This window comes from Mugil cephalus, chromosome 17 (assembly GCF_022458985.1).
Source record: "Mugil cephalus isolate CIBA_MC_2020 chromosome 17, CIBA_Mcephalus_1.1, whole genome shotgun sequence".
Lineage (NCBI taxonomy): Eukaryota > Metazoa > Chordata > Actinopteri > Mugiliformes > Mugilidae > Mugil > Mugil cephalus.
This window is the reverse complement of record NC_061786.1, coordinates 8924748-8945148: the sequence shown is the minus strand read 5'-3', so window position 1 is coordinate 8945148 and position 20401 is coordinate 8924748. Positions and strand designations below refer to the sequence as shown.

Below are 20401 nucleotides of genomic sequence, written 5' to 3'. Positions count from 1 at the left end.
CGGGTGCGCTGGGATTTGGGGGGAGGGTGGTGGGAACCCGAGCACATCCCTATTGGGATCACGTAGCAGAGCAGCTGGATTTCTTTCATGGTGCAGCAGGGAAATAATTAAAAGTCCTCGCTATTGAAAATGTCCAGTGAATTGGCATGAAGTTCCTCCATTAGACATTTGGCATTTGTTTACACGCAAATAGCCCGCGCGGTTTAGCGCGCCGCAGCAGATACAATCAAGCTGAAGTAATAATTACACAACGGACTCAACAGGCTTTGTTACGACGTTTTTTTTTTTTTCCTACTTTGGTGCGTACTGGCAACAGGTCAGGAACAATGGGAGCCCATCTTGAAATTGCTCCGTCCTTGAGCTCAGTTTATGGTTTCAGAGGGATACGGCCTGTAAGACCTGCAGTATTATCACATTCTGTTGTCTGTGTACACATTGCAGCACTGCCCACACACACATTGTCTGTCTGCCTCGGCTGTTGCTGTTCCTGCTGTTGCTGCTGTTGCTGCTGTATGTCAGACAAGGGCTCCTCTATAGCACTCGCAGGTTGCTAGTGTCAAAGCCTGCTTGGGTTTTTCTTATTAAAACATCATTCGGTGCAGAAGAGGAGGTAAAAAAAGAAAAGAGGAATGAACGAAACGCCACACAAATGAAGAAAGTTGTTCCATTTTAATTCTATGTATAATCTTAATAAAGACCTAAATCAAGATTGTCACATTTCCACAGCACACGCACACAAGCACACTCCAAAAGCGCAAAGAAAATGCACATACAGTTATAGATCAAGGTGAATTGCCTCAATTTCTAAGCAATGTCAATTCTGCTTAAAGATTGTCCTCTAATCTCTACACCACTAACACTGAAGCAATTGATTACTATAAAATATACTTTTCTCATTAAAAAATTATATTAAATTCTAATGGCACTTCTACAAATTCTATTAAAAAGATTCTCGTTTGACATTTAGAAGCTTGTTTTTTCTTTCTTTTTTTTACCAAATTAAAACTGAGACAGTCAAATGTTGCACAAGAAGCATATGCAGTAATAAATATTTCTCATGATTATACACAATTTCACAGTTGTAACCTGCAGAGGACAAAAATTCCAGTTGTTTTTTTTGTTTGTTTCGGTTTTTTTTTGTAAAAAACAAAAAAAAAACAAGAAGAAAAACCATACAGCATGAGTTAGGCAAACGTGGCCCTCCGCGGAGAGTAGCACTGTTTCAAGTCGACAATCAAAATCTCAGTGTTTCACATTCAACAGTGACATTACAAAAGGAACAGATTGTTAGTTCCCGAAACGCACACACGCACGCACGCACACACACACAAAAATATGCTTTACTTCAGTTTAACACATCCGAAACAAATTTATTCACATGGATTTCAAAAACGTAAGCTCTCGCCGAGCAGCTCCGGAAAATGGAATTTATTTATTCATTTTTTTTTTTAGTTTTACTTTGATATGACTGAAAAAAAAAAGTAGTGAGTGACGCCTCGGGATGCTGCGGCGAACTTGTTCGAGGGCGAAAAATGGACACGTATAGAAAAAGGGCGTCTCCAGATGCAACACCTACTCGTGTGTCTACAAGGCACATGTGGCGACCATCCTGGAGGCATAAATAAAGACTGCGAACGATACGAAGACATTTTTTGTTTTCCTTTTACGCGACGTTACTTTTTCCTACTTCTGTGCGCGCGCACGTCAGAGAATTGATCAGTTTTAACTTGTGAAAATGCGGCCGAGACGGTGACACAATTGTCCACATTCCTGCACGTTCTGATTGAAGACTGTTAGCCCTGCGACCAAGTGATTTAACTGCCGGGGCGTGTGAATACAGGTAGTGTATATTGCCAGCCCCAGAAAAATGGAAACAGACTCTTGAGAGAAATGCTTTCCACGACGCTCCCAAACGAGTGCACGCTTGAGTTTGTCTGATGTCTTGAAAGAACTGATTAACATTACAAATAAAAGAACAACAGACAAAAAAAAAAAATCTATCATGTCAGCTGCCAGATATATTATTGTCGATCTCGATGTTTTCCTTTCTAAATCTAGCTCTTGGAAAACATCCAAGAGTAATTAGGATATTCTCTTGATAGGGGTGCAACCAGATCACGGTAATGCAGGAGGGGAGGGGGGGGACAATGAAGTGTTTATCTAATGCGTGCCGAGATGGGGGGAGTGTGCTTTGATGCCTCAGAACAATCCACCTGTTTACAGTCTCCTTGGTCTCCCTTCGACTAAATACATTTCTCACATTCCAGTGGCTCCATTCAATACAGGAAAGTGCAAAGAGAGACTTGAACTGCCTTTTCTCCCCACAGCTAGGAGAGAGAGATACACAATGATCCCTTGAGAACTACCTGGGACTCGGCTGGGGTGTTTGGGGAGGTGGGGGGGGGGGACAATGCCTGTATTGTCTCGTTTCTATAGGTAGCCCGGTGTCGTATCAGTGTGGCTGCGCCTGTGAACAACTGTTTCCTCTGGCAGAACAGCGGTCGGAGCCGTATTAACTGCTCGGATTTGTAGTGAGGCGGAGTCCAGTCAGAGTCTTGAATATGGAAAGAAAAAAAAAAAGGAAGACGTGACACTAAGAAGCCAGGACCGTAGTAAGACGCCCTGGGGGGCCCCTCTCCACCTTGCGCGTGTCATCGTTAACACGGAAACTGAACCTTTCCGATAAATATAATATATATTTACATTAAATATACACATAGTAAGAAATAGCAGCCTAAACAATAGTGTTGAAACTACACGCATGCTAAAAACAAGTGCTTCTCTATGTCCCATGTGACCAATCTTGAACAGAGATTTCTACACAATATATTAAAAATTACAGTAACTCGATTTGCACAGAGAAAAAAACAAAACAAAACAAAACAAAAAAATGGACAGCCCCAATACCAGTTAATGAGTACCAAGATCGCTAGCGGCAAGACGCGTCGCCTTTCAAGCTTATAGAAGAAACTACACCTACAGTAAACCCTGAACCAAGTCAAACTAATAAATAATTTCTGATCAAGTCTTCTCAGGACAGATTAGAGAAATATCGTGAACTTTTTTTTTCTTTTTTTTTTTTTTTCTTTTTTAGTGCTACGCCCCCTGGTGAGAAGCTAAACACAGCATGTAGGTGAACTCCTTCAAGGGCAGCGCCACTAAAACGTCATCAGTAGTCACTTACACACATCCAGTGATGTGAAAAAGGCAAATTCAAAAGAAAGAAAAGTCAGTAGGTTGAGCAGAGCGGTTCACTGAAGGAACAGCGCAGCGGATGAACGTGCCTCCCCTACGTCCCCGCCTCTGCCTGCTGAGGCTTTGTCCTAAACGCTGTCTTTACGCCATACCAGGAAATAACAAGGCAATTCACGGGCAACTCATGCCATTAAACTGACGTGGATCAACAAAGATTTAATTGAAACATCTTTTTTTTTTCCTTTTTAAATTACATTCTTGTAAATTATTAAATTAAGGACACGCTGGATTTGATTTCCAGAGCCCACCCCTGCTACTACTACCTGGTATGTGGAGTGTAATCCAGATGTCTTTTTTTTTCCTTTTCTTTTTTAAAGGCCTGAAAAAGTTACTAGACAAAAAGGCATGGCGATAATTCTCATTCTTGTTTTTAGTAAGTACACTAGGTGAAGAGGTTCAGTAGGCACCAGTGTTAGCTTTTAACTACTCTCCATCCTGCCTCTGATTCTACTCGTCGTTAAGTAGCAAATTAGAAGGCCAATCCATCAATGGGCGCTCGCTCACATGAGCAATTAACGAGCTGGGAACTAAGGGAAAAAGAAAGAAAGAAAGAAAGAAAGAAAGAAAGAAAGAAAGAAAGAAAGAAATATTGTAACATGATGGTCTGCTTCTTATCACAAAACATAAAAACTTCATCTCGACCAAACAAAAAAAATCTACTTCCATAATCCAGTAGTCAGACTTCATTAAATTTGCTGCCTTAATATAGTTTACTTGTTAAGGACTACGAAAATCCCCCAAAATAAATAGTAATAATAATAATTATAATAATAATGTAGGTGTTAAAAAAAAAAATCATATATTGCTACTCATGGACGGTTCTGATCTCCCATGTGCACAGATAAAGTCTCACTCTCTCTGACATTAACGTTTGTTAGCATTTTGCTATAGGGTATGAACATAGGATGCTATTCATTTACTTATTCTTTTCACCTTTTCAGCTAATCCTCAAAAAAAAAAAAAATGCAACAGATTGACAAGAGCGGGACTGAAACAAGCAAGTGCATCGTCTGATTTGTTCACCGTTGTCGAACGCGGATCCAGCTAGAGCTCCGCGGCGCGCACGAGTCGACTCGGGGCAGCCTGTGCGCTTCCAGCTGGCTGCCTCCGACCGCCACCGCGTGCGCCCGTGACCCAGTCCAGCACCGAGGAACAGCTCCAGTTTTAAAGTTGCTACATGTTTCACTTGAGAAATGCCACATGGGGTAGAATCCGAAAGATATGTCTGCGACAAAACTGCCGGCGTGTGTGTGTGTGTACTAATGGGTGGGGAAATGGTTCAGTAGTAGGATACAGTGTGTGAAAAGACACTCTGTCTTATGTCGTGGCACTGGCGAGAGGCGTTTTATCCGATGGAGAGAGTCTTGACAAGGCCACAGTGAAACTTCCTGATGTGGCGGTAGAGGTCCCCGGACTGAGTGAAGCGCCGCTCGCACCACTTGCAGGCGTGGGGCTTCTCCCGCGTGTGGACCACGGCGTGCCGGCTCAAGTTGTGGGAGTACTGGAAGCTCTTGCCACACTGGCCGCAGGTGTATGGCTTTTCGCCGGAGTGTGTGCGCTCGTGGCGCTTGAGGGTGTACATGCAGGAGAAGGTCTTGTTGCACTGCATGCAGGTGGGGACCGAGCCGTCGGGGGACAGCTTGGAGCGGGGGCCGTCCTTCTCGCGGAAGTGCGAGCTGAGGTGCAGCTGCAGGACGTGGGGGCTGGGGAAGACTTTGCTGCAGAGGGGACACACGCACACCTGTTGCCCCGGGGGCAGGAGCACCCCGCTGGAGGTGGAGATGTCCGAGGAGGCCAGGTCGTCCTCTTCCTCCTCCTCGCTGTCCCCCAGCAGCCTGCCCCTCCCGTCCACCTCCCTGCCTGTGGCGCCCTCCCTCCCCCGGCAGGCCTCCCCCTCCTCGTCCATCAGGTCCTCCTCCTGGGAGAGCAGGGCGGCTGCGGAGCCGTTGTTGCCTGGGAAGAGGGCAGCGAACCCTGTCACCACTGAGCTCCTGGCACTATTCCCAAAGCGCTGGCTCTCAGGGCTCATCGGCTCACTGTCCTCCTGCTCTGACAGCAAGTCGTGTTCGTCTTTAACAAGTGGCTCAGTGCCCTGCTGCTGGCTGTCGAGGGCCAGCTGTCCCGAGACGTAGGAGGGGTGTAAGGGATCTCTGCTAGACAGAGGCTTGAAAGACAAATCCAGTGCACAGTCCATGTCATCTGAAGCCCGGGACCTCTGGGACAGTGATACGGTGGAACTACTGACATCAGCTTTTGTTTTTCCAGCTGTTTGGATGCAGGGCTCGGCCTCTGCTGACACATAATTGACACCTACAAGGTCCGGGGACCTGCCGGAGTGACCGTTCGCCTTCTGCCTGCTCTGCGCGGACCTATCACAATCTGTGACAGCCAGCCTGACTTCACTGTTGTCCATGTCAAACTCCTCCGCTGGGGGGGCCCTGTGAAGCCCCTGAGACTGCGTCTGGAGCTGTCGCCGAATGAGCTGCTTACTGTGCAGCTCGCCATCTGAGGAATTCTCCCTGTCCAAGCAGCCGAGTCCCAAGCCCTCTCCCATCTTCTCATCCAGGGGGGAAAGTTCTTTATCCTTAAGCCGGCCTTTGCACACTTTCACTATGTCATACATGTGGAGGTAACTGGCCGCTGCTAGGACATCCTCCACCGGCAGAGTGCTGAATTCCAACTTCCCCTCATACATAAATTCAAGGAGCAGGCTGAAAGCCGGGGCTGTCACAATGTCACTGTTCAGATGCACAACGTCCCTTTTGTCTAGCTGGTCCCTGTAGAAGAGATGGAAGTACATGCTGCAGGAGGCCAGCACGGCTCTGTGCGCTTTGAATCGAGCCTCCCCGACAAGAACAGTGCAGTCACAGAGGAAACCTTGGTGACGCTGCTGACTCAGACACTGCAGCAACTGGCGGCTATGGTCTGGGAACTCCATTCTTCCTTCATAACCTGACGAAAAACAGGAAAAACAGGATACTGCATAAACGAAATGAGGCAGTTTAGAGGGCACCGCGGAGCTGCCGTAGCGCAAGTCTATCAGAGGCGAACACGAAGTGGGCAAAAGCAGAGAAAAAAAAATGTCAGCAATAACTTGAGCCAAATTGCGCAAAGGATTTAAAAGTGTCTGCAAACACTCAAGACCTTGCATGCAATGTTTTTTTTTTTTAAAAAAACACACACATTCATAATAATAATAATTTAAACTTAATTAATAAAGATGTGAAACATTAACTTTATCCAACTTCAGAGGACGAATTCTGCTCTTTCCAGTGGTGCAGGATACGCTGCGCTCACCCACCCATGTCTCTCACGCTGTAAACGGATCCACTCTCGAAATTATCCAAAGTATTCCGGTCCGTGTAGTAGTCAGCCTACTTTCTTTGCGCTTTCCAAATAACGCAGCGAAAGCGACGCGTCGGTGCTTTTCCCAACACACACACACACTCACACACAACACACACAACACAGCGGTGTTTACAGGACAAGCAAGCGGCAGGACCGGGGATGATAGCAGCCGTCCATCGGGGGAAGGAGTCTGACGTGAAGAAAAAAAAAAAATAAAAAAAAAATAAGACCAGAGCAGGGAGTGAGTAAACTGGTGCTCTGTTTGCTAATTACACTGCAAGCTGTGGAGTCAGCTGCTCTGACATCACCGCAATGGAAACGCTACCTCCAGCTGTGCTCCCCTTTATGCCATATGTTAACTCCGGGCTGCGCAGTCCAAATAAGACACCCAACTTTAAATGGGGCGAAAAAAAGGGGGGAATACATTTACGGGCGTCACGAGATTACACTGCGTTTCCAACTTTTTAATCGGACGATTTATCACAAGCCGACAGTAAAACGCTTTGTGCCCCCCCCCCCAACCCCTAACCCACCACCCCCCCTCTTTTTTGCGCACTCATCGGACACACGCGCGCAACTGTGAATATTTGTCCAAATGGGGTTAATTCAAAGCTGATGGAAAAGGGAGGATGGAAAGTTTGGTGGGGGGGAAAGAGGATTATAGGAAATTAAAGTTGGATGCTGCCGAGAGAATTACGCAGAAGAACGATCTCCGTGCGCGATTGTTTGATTTCTTTTAAAGGAATAAGAGGGAAAAGTGCAGGAAGGAGACCGGAGGGCCAAGGGCGCAGTAAACCGAGCTCCATGTCCGTGTTGGGAAACGCATTGCTGGGAGCCTTTTAAACAGCGGAGGAACTCGCAGCAAAGCCAACTGCGCTGAACGAAGCGCCGAGGGGTAGAACACTCTTTTTTAACTTTCGCTTTCTCCGCTTAAACGCACGAAAACGGTGTACTCACACGTATGTCCGGCCGCTTCGTCGTCTTTTTTCCCTACAAGCCCCGGCGTCCTTCCATGATGTGCGGCCAGATGTTCGCTTCTCCTTGTCGTTTCTTGAGCTCCAGTCCGACCCTGGTAAGGCAGGCTGCACTCAGCGCTGCTGTGTGTCAAGCAGGTTGATAATGGCTCAAGTCTCGCGATAGCGCGCCTCCACAATAAGTTCTGTACTACTCCGCGAATTCACACAGCGGCAGCAAGTAGCAGGGTACACTGGGGACTTCAATTGGCTGCCTTATTAAAACACCTGTCCCGCGAACAGGGGCAGCTCTCAGTGTGATCAGTCTTTTCTTTTTTTTCTTTTCTTTTTTATACTGTTGCCAAGTAAAGGAAGCGGACAAGTGGAGCAAATATAGATGGCTGCCAATCAGAAAAATGTGGTTAAACAGGGGGCTTTAAGAAGACAATTTAATAATAAGTGCACATTTGAATATGTTATTCGCTCTCCCAGTTTCTCAGAAGCATCCAGACCTCTTTGGATTTCACATTCACTCGTGAAATTGATTCATTTAAGAAGCTTCTCGAGAGAAAAAAAAAAGAAGTCTTACTTGTTGTGTTTTTGCATCTGCTCTGTATGAAAGGACCCTCTCAGTGCTGATATCTCTAAAAGTATCTAAACGGATCTAAGGAGAATAACTGGTGTATTGTGACACAGAAGGTCAGTGGTCTTTTTGGGAACTTTTAAAGACTCTAATCCCGCTTTGAGTTGTGGAATTCCCTGGCACCAAACCGCACACCGCTTTTGTCTTTTTTGCCCCCCAGAAAACACCCCATCCTGGATGTGATTTATTCACTTCAGATTGTCTTGAGACTGAAGTGGTGCTCGTTTCAGAGTATTTGTACTTTAAAAAAAAAAAAAAAAAAAAAAAGCTCAACCATTGCAGTCACCATGAACAAAACCCTACTCAGAGTCTGTTCTGTAATTGTTAAAGCCAGAGATGGTGGTGGCACGGTGGAGAAACAGGGACTCGAGGTTGCAGCTGCTCATCTCGTGCCCCCTTCCCCTCCCTCCCTCCCTCCCGTCCCTCCCTGTGCTCCCCCAACTGCCTCAGTCACCTTTGCCCTGTGTTCCAGCTGTCGTGTGTTTTGAAAGGGCCATTTGCAGCTCCTCACAGCCTCCTGACACAGAGGGGAATGAGCAATGTGACGGGAGGCGGCAGCCACTGGTCGGAAGGGGCCACCAGCTAGATTCTTAACCACTTACTGCTTTATTCCATTTTTAGTCTGCCTGTTACTGCTACAGAGGGAGGATATCTGCACCGCGGTCATGTCCAGATGATCATAACCGAGACAGTGTCATGCTCTCTATATAAAGATTATCTGGTTTAAGAGGTTAGACGCGAGCGAGAAACAAAACAATGAATGACTTCTTACTTATGACAGAACACCAAGCAGGCTAAGTGTTTATTGGAGTGTCAGATGTGTGCCACATGAGAAGCAATTTGCCGTTCACTGAAGCACCCACGCGCACGCACGCGCGCACACACACGCGCACACACACACATCATCCATGCAGGAGCAGTGATGTGGATAAGAATAGGAGCAGTGGCCCTGTGTTTCTCTGGCCCTGGCAAACCTAGGCGCCCAGTAGAGGAGGGGTGTGTGTTCACAGGGCAAGACAAAGCAGTGGTTGTGCCTGGGGACCGTGGCCTCAGAGTAGAGAGGCTCGGCACGGTGAAGGTTCTCACACACAGAAAAAAAAAAAAAAAGATAGAGAAAGAGAGACAGAGAGAAAGAGGGAGAGAATGAGAGAGTGGGGGAGCGGGGGAGAGAGAACACTTCCTGGAGGTTCATTCTTCCTCTCTGCAATCATCAATGGCATTCTCCCCCTGACCCACTCCTCTCTCAGACAAACAAAAGACCCCGCATTCCAGTGTAGCCTGACCGGCCAACCAGCCAGCCAGCCATCCAGCCACATCACTCTCCCCACTGGTATCATCGCAGTCGTCCCGTAGGTGTCCGCTCGACGACGATGTGTCCTTAAAAACACTCTAAAACCCCTCCACACGATCCTAAAACACTCTTAATTTTACTTTAAGTGGCTTAGAGATCAGTAAAAGTCACAACTTGTCAGTTGATTGCACTGTGCGCCAGCTTGCTCCAGCTCGTACAAGTATTCAGACATGGAAATCAATGGTCTTGCGTCCAAACTTCTAGAAGCGTTTCCAGAAATCTGCACCTGATTTGGAAAGACTGATGCTTTGTGAACCTGGGCAATGTGAGGTCATAATGGTGGACTGTCAGAGCGGTGTAATCCTAGGTTAGACTGCCTCATCACAACACCTGCACTGGTTAAATTAAACAAGCACCTTTATACACCTCTTCAAATTGAAAAAGCAACAGAGCAGCTTTGATATGAGTGTGAGTCGCCTTATATCTTCAGGCTCTCCTCACATACTGTAATCTTACACACTGTAAGTGAGACATACCTGGAGAACGGCAAGCCGGGAAGTCTACGTGCCGTACAGTAAACTATGTGTGAATCCCACATTAAATGTGGATATTACATCTCGGTAAATCATGTGACGGTTCAAGCAACAGTGCTCTGCAGTTGCCTGGAGATCCTGTTTTGGTCAGCCCCTCATTACCTCCTCCCCATTGTGGCCCTCCCGCCCTTCTGTGTCTAATAGTTGTTTGCGCTCGTCATCTGTTCCTTTTCCACACTTCTATTCTGTTTCGTTTGTTAGATTCCGGACAAAGCGAGTAGACAGGGATCAGATGAGTCTCTGTCAGGTAAGACATTATTAACTCCCTTTGACTTTTTGAACCTGCAAAAAAAACAACAGGCCGCAGAGAGCCGGGGAGGGAGAGGAGTGGGAGGACTTGGTCAGTGAATAACAACAGCAGAAACTATGGGATACCCTCGACGTCAACTCTGTTTGTGTGGCAGGGACAGCTTGGCAGAACTGACGCATAGTAGCGGCGAGGAACACATTAGAGCGTGAGTGACAAAGAGGGGAAATGACAGCAGAAGAAGGTGAGAGGCAGAGGGCACGGGCCGATGAGGGTCTGACAACAGAGGGAGCGCGGCCGTGCTCTTCTTTTAATATTATTTACCAGATACTGCACAACTTTTCCTCTTTGCATTTGCATTTTTATATCATACATATTTATGGCTGACTGCACCATAACGTCATTAGACCCCGACTGATGAACTACCTTGACATGCCGACCGACGGAAAGATAAGTGATAAGAAGGAGCAGTGAACGCCACAGAGAAAGGTCACAAGAATCAGTGTATGTTATGGAAACAGTGGGAAGTTTCCAAAAATGGCTTCATTTGATGCAAAAGCTCCCTGGCTTATTTTAAATAGACTGAGTTGGCCTGTCTGTACCTGTCCCGAACTAGTTTAACTCCTGCGGCTCCAACAGAGCGTCGGGTGTAGCTGTAGATGACGGTTTATCTGTAAAATCCTCATATACCGTAAGACACCAGGAAGTAATCACATAACTTCCAGTCAAATCTAAAAGCAACAACAACAACAACAAAAAAAACCTCTTTTGCAGTTTTATTTTTGGTAACACTTCCTTAACCTTCTTAACTATTCGGATTTGAAATCATGTTAAAAACCCATTTGGACTTAACCTAGGTTTCCCATGATGCGCGGAAAAAGAGAATTTTCAGTACATCCTTGTGACACCTTAGTATGGAGGATATGTCTGATTTTTAACTTCATAGCTTACTGGGCATTTACGGGAATCGTGTACCCTTTCACAGAAATTCTTTTTTTGCATCAGCACATCACAGATTACAGTTCTCTGATCAGGTGGCCCAGAAGCTCGGCCATAAATCAGTCACCAGGAGCTTGGTGCTTCAGGGGTGATAAGCCGCAGAAGGAGAGCAACATCACACCTACTGCTTCTAAAACGTACCTGCTATGGTTTATGAACTGATGTCATCTTACCGCTTGTACATGGCTAAATCTTTTTTTTGACAAGCATTTCTGCGCAAATGGCAGGTCCTTCTGGTACTGCAATCAGAGTTTTCCACTTTTTATGCTGCTGTTTTCAGTTTTTATATATATATATAGAGAGAGAGAGACATTGTCAGGTTTTTTTCTCAGCACAGAAAAAAAGGTGTAATGCTTGACCAGATCAAACACTTACAAACCAGAGAACACAAGTGCAGTTTGCAAAGTGTCATTCCCCAAGCAAAACTAATTGAACACATTTTACACTATTTAGTTTAATATAGAGAATGTTATTTTAGCGATAAAGAAAAATTAATCCAATGTTTACTGTAGAATAAGTCACTTTCTTTTTAGTTTTCATTCCACTGATTCTTTCTGAAAGCTGATTTAATGATTAGATGCAAAGCATAGATCCAATTTGTTAAACGTGTTTCATTCAAAATTTTGGTCTTCTATTACCCCGTCTGTTGTGTGATTACAAAGTTTACACAAGAAACACAACAAGCTTCACACAATGTCAATGAAACCAACAGAATGCCATAACGCGCAAGTTCTTATTAACTAACTAATTTGACATATGGAGCACGTACACCATTTTTCTTTTTCTGTTTTGTGTACTTTTACGTGATTTACTCTTTGTGTTAATAAAAAACGTTGTATATGTTCGTTAAGATGGTTCACATCTACATGGGTGAACAGTCCAGATGTGAAACTCTTAGTCATAGGATTTGATGTGATCATAAAATATTGCAACATTTTGTGTCTACGAAACTTGGATGAGCAATGTTTTACATTTTTTAAATTTTTAAAATTTATTTTTTTTTTTTTCAAGAATTATTCAGGAATTTGCAGATTAATCAGTGACGTAAATCATTTCTTCTGGATATAAAAGTGATAACATGCTGAAAGGTCACGTCACGAGACCGTTCCAGAACGTGAGAACGAGCCTAACCTCCCCAACTGCCGCGAGGACCCCTTGGAAAGCTTGCAAGGGCGTCTGTTGGTTCCCGAGCCCCATTTTGGAAACCACCGGCGCAGATAAAACAGCCCTGAGTTCAACGGGGCCGTGCAGAATGAGCCCCTATAGAAACTGCTGCAGGATTTTTTTTCTTTCTTCAATGGGACGGCTGACAGCCTACTACTCCTCCTGCGAGTGTGACTGTTAAATCGGTCGGCTCTAGGACCCGGGGAGAGCGGGCTGCCACAGAGGCATTGCAGACAGCGCGTTTGGGAGGTGTAGTGGAAGAAAGGCAAGAGAAACGGAGTAAATGAGAGCACTTTGTCCACATTGTTGAAGGACTTATCAACTTAAAATACCGCCGAAACTGCTCACTAGAATGAGACGGACACATTGTTGAATTCCTGTCCAGGTAAATGTCCGCGTTTCCTTCGCATGGTTAACTACAAGAGGTCGACAGCTAGACAGGGTAGGTCCCCATTGTACTTACATGGGATGCGGTTATTCTCACCCAAGCTGCCCTGCTAGGCCCCATATCCTTTCTATCGCTAAATGCAAACCTGAAATGAGGTACTTTCCTGACTTCACTTCGCTTTTAGGAGCTATTTAGCAAGCGAAGTCGAGGGCTTACAAACGACCTGCGGTGAATTATAAAGCGCTGTCGCTTTTCCACTAAACAACAGCGAGCCTCTCCTTTTACCATGTTTAACCATTCATTTTTTTTTCTTCTTCTTCTTCTTCTCTTTTCTTTTTTTTTTTTTTTTCTTTTTTGACAATGAGCACTTTTGGGACTCAGCCCTCGGGGCCAAAATATCTGCAGTCGTGCTCACTTTAAACGGTTCACCGCCACTGGAAAGTTGTTTTTGCTTGTGCCGCTTTATGGCCCAAATGAAAACAAATGAGCTCAACAAGAGAGCAGCTCATTCATTGTTATGAACTGCGTTTGTTTACGTGTTTGAGGGCGAAATGTATTGCCAAAGACAGCCGTTTTATCTAGTCATTAGCTGTGCTGCTGCTCGCCTGTTGAGACACTGTTGTATCCACATTACTAAGTAGTATATCTTTTGTTGTGACTTGTTGCCACCATGCTGGCAAACAAAATGGGGACTTTTTTTTTTTTTTTTTTTTTTTGGTCAACAACTTGGACACCAGGGAGGTCTAGAGAGAGAAAAGCCGCCATAGTGTTATTTTCTTGTTTTCCACTCCAGTAATCACTACAGTCACACAACACGTAACAGTTTTCTGATAGTTTTCCCTCGTATCATGCCACCTACAGTGATGACAGTCTGTGCTAAATCATGTTAACTACAGTTTTTCTTTCTTTTTTTTATTCTTTTTTTTTTTTTTTTTTTGAAGTTGGTTTATTTTTACAGGAATCCTATCAAGTGGGTGTGTGTGTGATGAGAAGTGTACTGTACCCGAGGTTGGTGGGAGTCCCAAATAACAAGGCACATGTGAGCAGCACAGGTTTCGCAGCCGTGCAGGATGCAAGGCCTCACATTACTAATGTAACTGTCTTGTTTGTTTCCATCTCCCAGGGCTTACATAGGCGCGTAGAGAGTCTGGAAAGAGAACATTGTCCTCGGGGCGTGTTTTACCCGCAGTGCCTTTAGTGTCAATATGTTTTTATCGGTCATGAGACCACGTCTGGCCAGTGTGCGTACGCAAGGGGACTTGGCATGTGACCCGGCGAAGACGCAACAAGCCGGCGTGATGATGCAGCCAGTGACTTGCTTGGCTCTCTCCCTGTTCTATTTAGAAAATACCAGTCACCTCCCACCCAATCCCCTCGCAGCCTCGTTGACGCAAATGTGCCACCAGTTGCATGCAGAATCCGAGGAATGTTGTTTGAAATTTTGTCACAGACGACCCGGGTCTGCACCACCACAGTTTAGATGCATGTGACCCCCAACCCCCCCTTTTCTTTTTTTTTTTTCTTTTTTTTTTTTTGTGGCTGTTGTTGTTTTTTGTCTGCAACGCACAACCGCACACTCTGTCTGTGTCACAAAAAAACTGAAAACACGTTAATGCGCTTAGTTTCATTCATCGCGTTCGCCGCTGATTTACGGCAAACCAGACGCGTCGCTTTTTTAGCGGATGCTTTTTAGGCGTTTGTTGAGACAGGCAAATATTTAAATGAATTCAGTTTTGCCTCGCATCTTTAAATTGGCTCATAACGTGTCTGAACTGCATGAGTCATAAAGGGGCCGCTGCTTTAAAGCAGTGGGTCTGCTTCTCTCTCTCTCGAGGTTGCTGAAGCTGTGGTTTGGTATTCATCTATAGTTACTCACAGTATTCTTATCATGAATGGTGTGTTTTCAGAGAACTTGAAAGAGGAACTCGGTACGGTATAGTAGGTCGCGCTAACGCTGCTTCCACTCTGGCATTTGAGCGCAAGCCAAGTGTCGCTTCGGGGACTGTTTTCCAGCAACAGGTGAGCGTGTTTGATGTTCTTGGAGTCATTTTAAATATTTGAGCGCGATGTTCTACCTGTGTAACTGTAAACCCCGCTGCAGACTCTCGTGTTTACCCGGGCGGCTGCAGAAAACGCAGCAAAAAAACAAGACATGTATCTATTCATCTGTGATGAAGGAAGTAGTGTGGTGATGTCGGCCTGATTTTTCAGCTTCCTGCCATAAACACATGGGGCTGTCCTCTCTGGCCTGTTGACAGGCTCAGTGTGTGGCATCTTTTTGCTGCATGACACTGATTTGCATTGAATGGGGTGGCCCCCGGTGCCGGAGCCAGAAAAATGAATGATTGAAAGCCGCCCTGACATCAGGGCAGGCAGGCAGGCGGTGGCCCAGAGGCCTGAGGACCATGTGACCTGCTGTCAGGGTACTGGGTTCATTCAGTGGCTGCTGGCTGCAGCGCTGGCAGCAGCCCAGCTTTTCCACACAGGCCGCAGTAGCAACAGGTCGCTCCCATTAAAACAGCAGCGCTCTGTTGTGGCTCCAGAGCCGGTCTTGTGCATGTGTTGCTTTTTTGGCTGTGGTGTGTGCGCTCAAGTTTGTTTGTGTGATGTATCCCAATGTGTATATAATGTGTGCGTGCCTGTGTCACAGAGTACACACCAAGATGCCGAAGGGATCCAACGGTTTGTGTGATCCCTGGTTTGAATTGCTCTCAGTGTGCTTTTTCAAATCCCTCTCCAGGATCCTTCCAACATCGGTTGTGTGACACAAGCACCACAACCTCAGTGCAATAAACAAAAACAGCGAGCGAAAATAAACTTTGACTTCATAAACTCACTTTTTGCTCATTCATGGAAGCGAGCAGAATGGCAGTAAAAAGGCGTGTTGATCGCACATTCACTGATAGATGTGCGCGAGCCTGGGGCTGTACTGATATGACTCGTAGTCTGTCAATAGTCACATTCACTTCCTGTTGTTGTCCTCACCAGTAAGCTGGATGAGGCCATTCAAACAGAGCTCTCTTTTGATGGCCTTACTCTGGTGGTGCGGCAGACAAATTGATTTCAGTCGATGGCCAGAGATTGCCCGGTGCAGTGTGCGACTCTCGTGTGAACAGGCATCGCAATTGATCACTCTCTTGCTTCTTCCTTGTGTTCAAAGCTATCTTTATGTAATAGACAGGAACTGAACGAATCAAGGGTCAAGTGTTTTGTTTATGGTGGCCTGTAGGTTTTTAGTGTGCGCTGTGGACAACTGAAGTGTGCCACTTTATCAGATAACTGTTTTATCACACATTTAGACGTGAATTTGAACAAGTTCTCTATTGCACCCACCGCTGTCGCCCGATCTTTCACCCATTTTCAGTTGTTATGCCACGCTTTTACTCATACATCTCGCCGAAGACCTTTGACACAGATTTAACTCGCAAATATGACAGTAGTTTTCTTCGTGTGTGTGTGTAATTAGGGGCCTAAGATGTTGTTCTGTAAACACCCGTCTGGCGTTTTGCCATTTCAAGACCTATTAGTAGTAGTTCTCAATTTTTTTCTCCAGCACAGGTTAGTGCGCATGTTTTTACGTAGCGGTGAAATAAAATGGCATCACTCAATGAGTGAAGGCACAAAGGTTATTTACATTCTTAAACATGTGAATCTGTTTATCCTCACAGTAAACAATGGGCCTTCTTCTCACAGTATATTTAGTTTTGTTGACAGAACAATCTCACCTCGAGGTTTATTTTGTAGCTGTTGTTCCGTCACTGTCGGGAACATTTGATAATATCACATGATCCTCATCAGCTGTTGGCCTGGAACTGTAAAACAGCATGAAGCAGTTCACAGTGAACCAAAATTATTATTAGTAGTAGTGCCCGTTCCTGAAGGTGAATTGAATTTAAAAAATAAAATGTGTGTTGGACAACACCATCCCAATCTTTTTTTATTTTTTTTTAGTTTTTGGGACGATTTGCATTTGTCACATTGCCTTTTTTTTTATTGCAACAAAGCAGTGAAAAATATAACAATGAAATGCATTTAAATCTAAACGTCAGGCAGAAGGCAATCAAATTAATAAAAGTCAGTGACATGTTAATTAGTTTCATTGTTGGTCAGCTAGAATGAAAGATGTAGAGTATGAAGGACGATCAGTGTTAAGAGTCCTCTTAGTGCCTGTTGAACTTTACTGAGGCAGACAATGGAGCACTACACTGATAGACACTTCCTTTTGGTCTCTGGATTTTCAAGCCACTGAATTGAGTTCTTACTGCGTCGCTAACCCGTCCGCACTACTTCGGCAGGACCCTTAAAATGGAAACGAGGAAGTCTGCTTACATCACTTTAGTTTGTAAACTAAATTCTTGTTGCACAGAAACTAAGAGAAAAAAGCCAAAACACTGTAGCTAGGTCTACATTTTTGTGACTTCATCCTTTTGGCGCGGGTGCTCCATCGCTACCATTGCTGTGACGTGTTCTGGTGATGGGTGACTCTCAAATATGTCATTATGCCTGCCATCACAGTCCCCCCATTCATAATATTTTCTACAACCAGGCAACCTCTCCTCTGCTTCCTGTTTATACCGGCACACGCGTGCCCATTCTACGTCCCTGGTCATGTGTTTTGTGCTTTTTCAGGTGTGTAAGCACGAACGAGAATAGTTCTGAAACCACTAGCCTTAAAGGAAAGGGATCTAAAAGTGTTGTGGTGTGAAATGCATGCAGATATGCAGAGTATGAGATAAATTAGGTGTTCTTGAACATTAAAGCATATGGAGGCCTCTTAGATTAAATTATGAACCTGTATTAGTTAATTAGTATATTATGACTTCTAAAGTTTGAGTATTAGCTTTGGCAAAGGCATTTTGATGAACAGCCATTCAGTTGTAGATTGAGTTTATAAATCTGATTTACGTGGACTGTGTTAGAATGATTTGACGTCATTTTTCTCGATGCTCTTCTGCTTATGGGTAGAAAAAACAGCCGGCCTATCAGGAGTGGCTGTGAACGGCATGGAATTTTCCAATACTGGGAGACTTCATTGTGAATGCCAAAAACCACGGCCTTACACAGATATTTGAACCTTGAAATATTGCAGGTTCCACTTGTGAAAAGGACTACACTGCGGTTGTAGCATATCCTCCGCTGACTGGGGCCATAAAGCACGAGGATCTTCTCAGTTCCACTGCCTCCCTTCCTCTTCGGTGTTGACCTGAGGGTTAATATTTATTCAGACAAGTGGAAAAAAGTCTTTCACCTCAATGTGGGGCTAATTTTTACTTTTCTTCAACTAATAGGTAACCACCATTGAGAAGGCGGCTATAAACCCTAGGACCCCATCTCCAGGCTCTTGCACAGGGCTGAGTGAAGGAAACTTGGGAAACAAAGTTGTGTCTCTCCCTGTGGGAAACCTGGATCCTCCATCCTGCCCACCAACATGACCAATGTGGTGATCGTCAAGGAGGGATGGCTGCATAAAAGAGGTAAACACGCAGATGAAGATTTTGCTGTATGGTTTGATATCAGCTGTAAACTCTTATTTGTAATAATTCCTTGGCTCCCCTCATTATTTATGTGTGAGGGATTTTTGTATGTTTAACATTTAATCAAAATCTAGAATCGACATCTTCTCATGTGCTAGAAACTGTGCAAACATTAACCTTAACCAAACTAGCACACAACATAAACTATTTAAAGACTCAAAAATATGTTTATTGCGCAAAGATTTGAAACCAGCCTGTCAATACGCATGGGTCACCTATTTAAACCGCAAAACAAAACGGTTCATGCGTTTACGGCTGCGTTTTCGTATTCTTCATATTTTCAGTTGCAATTGGAGCAGAGTAATATTTTCACACATTCTTCCTACTAATAGTTGAGATATTTTACCGTATTACCTTAATTCCTTGGAACGTGGATTAACAACAGTTTGCTGTGGCACAATAAAGTTCTTTTCTAAACGCTGCAGAAATAACCAAAGCCAACGACATTATTCCATGTGCAAAGTGATTAGGTTATGTATTTAAATTGGGTAATGTGCTGGATCTAATGTATAGAGATATCCAGTTGCTGAGTCCCCCAGTGGGCCCCATTTAGCTCCTCTGACAGTGCTGTGTGGCGTGGCGTGGCTCTGTGTCGGGCGTGAGTCCTGTTGTTTGGACGAAGAGGCATTCCTCACATACCTGCTGGCTTTGAGCAGCTTTATGTGTGCATACTAAGTCTGCCTTCGACTGCAGCAGAGCCCACTCCGCCTCCACCACCACCACCACCACCGCCGCCGCCGCCGCCGCTGCCACCACCACCACCAGGGGCAAAATAGGATAAGAAACCTTTCCAAAACCACTGAAATCCTGTGGGCACAGAGCCAATGAACCGGTCTTTTACTGGAAGGTGGGAAACGCAGGCTTATTGGATAAGGTGATGAGTGCAGGCCAGAGTTTTGGGACACAAGGGGGGGGGGGGACAGTGCCGTTTCGATGTGCCCACAATCCCCTTCTTCAAGGCTTGGGTTAGGTGCGTAACAGGCTTCTGCTATAGGAATGGATCATCCTGGTTCGACTCGGTCGACCCGGCCAGACACTCCTCACTGTTTTCCAGTGAGTGTGAGGATGCTGATAGCAGACGCTCTGGTACCGAAAATATAGTTTTGAGTCACCTTAATTCTTTGATTCTCTGGTAATGATCTCCAAGGCAAAATAGATGATTTTCAGTGTTTATGTATACACTAAAAATAAGAACAGGAAGAGTCTTTCTTTGGAAGTGAATATGCAAAATCACTTTAGTCCGGCGTGTCATTCACTCACAACCATTCAAGAGTTTCCCTGTTTATTGCTTGTTCCACGAACTGGCTTATGTCCATTTTTCCACACCTTTTCCAGGGCTGATAAGAACAGAACATTCTAATAGAAAGTCGGTGTAAAATATTACTATAAGCGTAGTCAAATAGTGACTGGTAAGAAAACATCGAGGTTGTGTGGAAATTGTGTGAACTTGCACACGCGCACACACACAGTTGTAGCAGTGGCACCCTTCGAGTTGTGACACACACACTAAACAAATAGCCCTTCAGGAAGAGTGAGTTGGCATGCTGTCGCGGCCCAGCAGCTGTGCCCTGTGAAATGTCACCCAGAGCCTCTGTGTTTTGATTGGAGGGCGTCCGCCTGCCTCCTTGACAGGAAGGCTTTTAGTGTCGCGTCACTGTCATGCAGTCTTTGCCCCGGAGCCACCGCACAGAAGGTGAACCTGCAGTAGCCCTGTCTCACTGTCCATCACCTCAACAAGGCGGTCCGCGCTCGACGACCGTCTTCTCATCCCGCACCGTGAGTGGAGCTTTTTTTTTTTTTTTTTTTTTTTTTTTGTGCGGCGGCGCCACCCAAGTGACTCAAAACTTCATGTGGGCGTGATAATAAATGGCTTATACTGCCTCTAAGTGTGTTCACCATGCTCATTACTCCCATGTGTGCAGTCAAAACACCAATTTAATGTTTTACAAAAGATTGACGTGTGTGTTCCACGGACCCAGGTCAAGC

At 45.1% G+C, this 20401-nt stretch overlaps 2 protein-coding genes across 5 annotated transcripts in view; one reads left to right on the top strand and one right to left on the bottom strand.

Moving 5' to 3' along the window:
- Positions 1-654: 654 nt before the first annotated feature.
- zbtb42 (zinc finger and BTB domain containing 42) lies at positions 655-8022 on the bottom strand. 2 transcript variants are annotated; one of them, XM_047611949.1, is made up of 3 exons: positions 7561-8022; positions 6557-6793; positions 655-6207 (listed from the first exon to the last, which is right to left on the bottom strand). In XM_047611949.1, exons 2-3 carry the CDS (start codon positions 6558-6560, stop codon positions 4601-4603), a joined length of 1611 nt encoding a protein of 536 aa, XP_047467905.1. In that variant the 5' UTR covers positions 6561-6793; positions 7561-8022; the 3' UTR covers positions 655-4600. The 2 variants fall into 2 exon arrangements, with proteins under 2 accessions (XP_047467905.1, XP_047467907.1); XM_047611951.1 differs by lacking the exon at positions 6557-6793.
- Positions 8023-12611: 4589 nt separating this feature from the next.
- The window catches only part of akt1 (v-akt murine thymoma viral oncogene homolog 1), a 29880-nt gene continuing 22090 nt past the window's right edge, over positions 12612-20401 (top strand). The window contains exons 1-2 of one of the 3 annotated variants that reach the window (XM_047611101.1): positions 12612-12878; positions 18170-18355. In XM_047611101.1, coding sequence (XP_047467057.1) covers positions 18310-18355 — 46 coding nt within the window. In that variant the 5' untranslated portion in view covers positions 12612-12878; positions 18170-18309. Of the gene's footprint in view, positions 12936-18169; positions 18356-20401 lie in introns of all 3 variants that reach the window. The other 2 variants (XM_047611099.1, XM_047611100.1) reach the window with 2 other exon arrangements.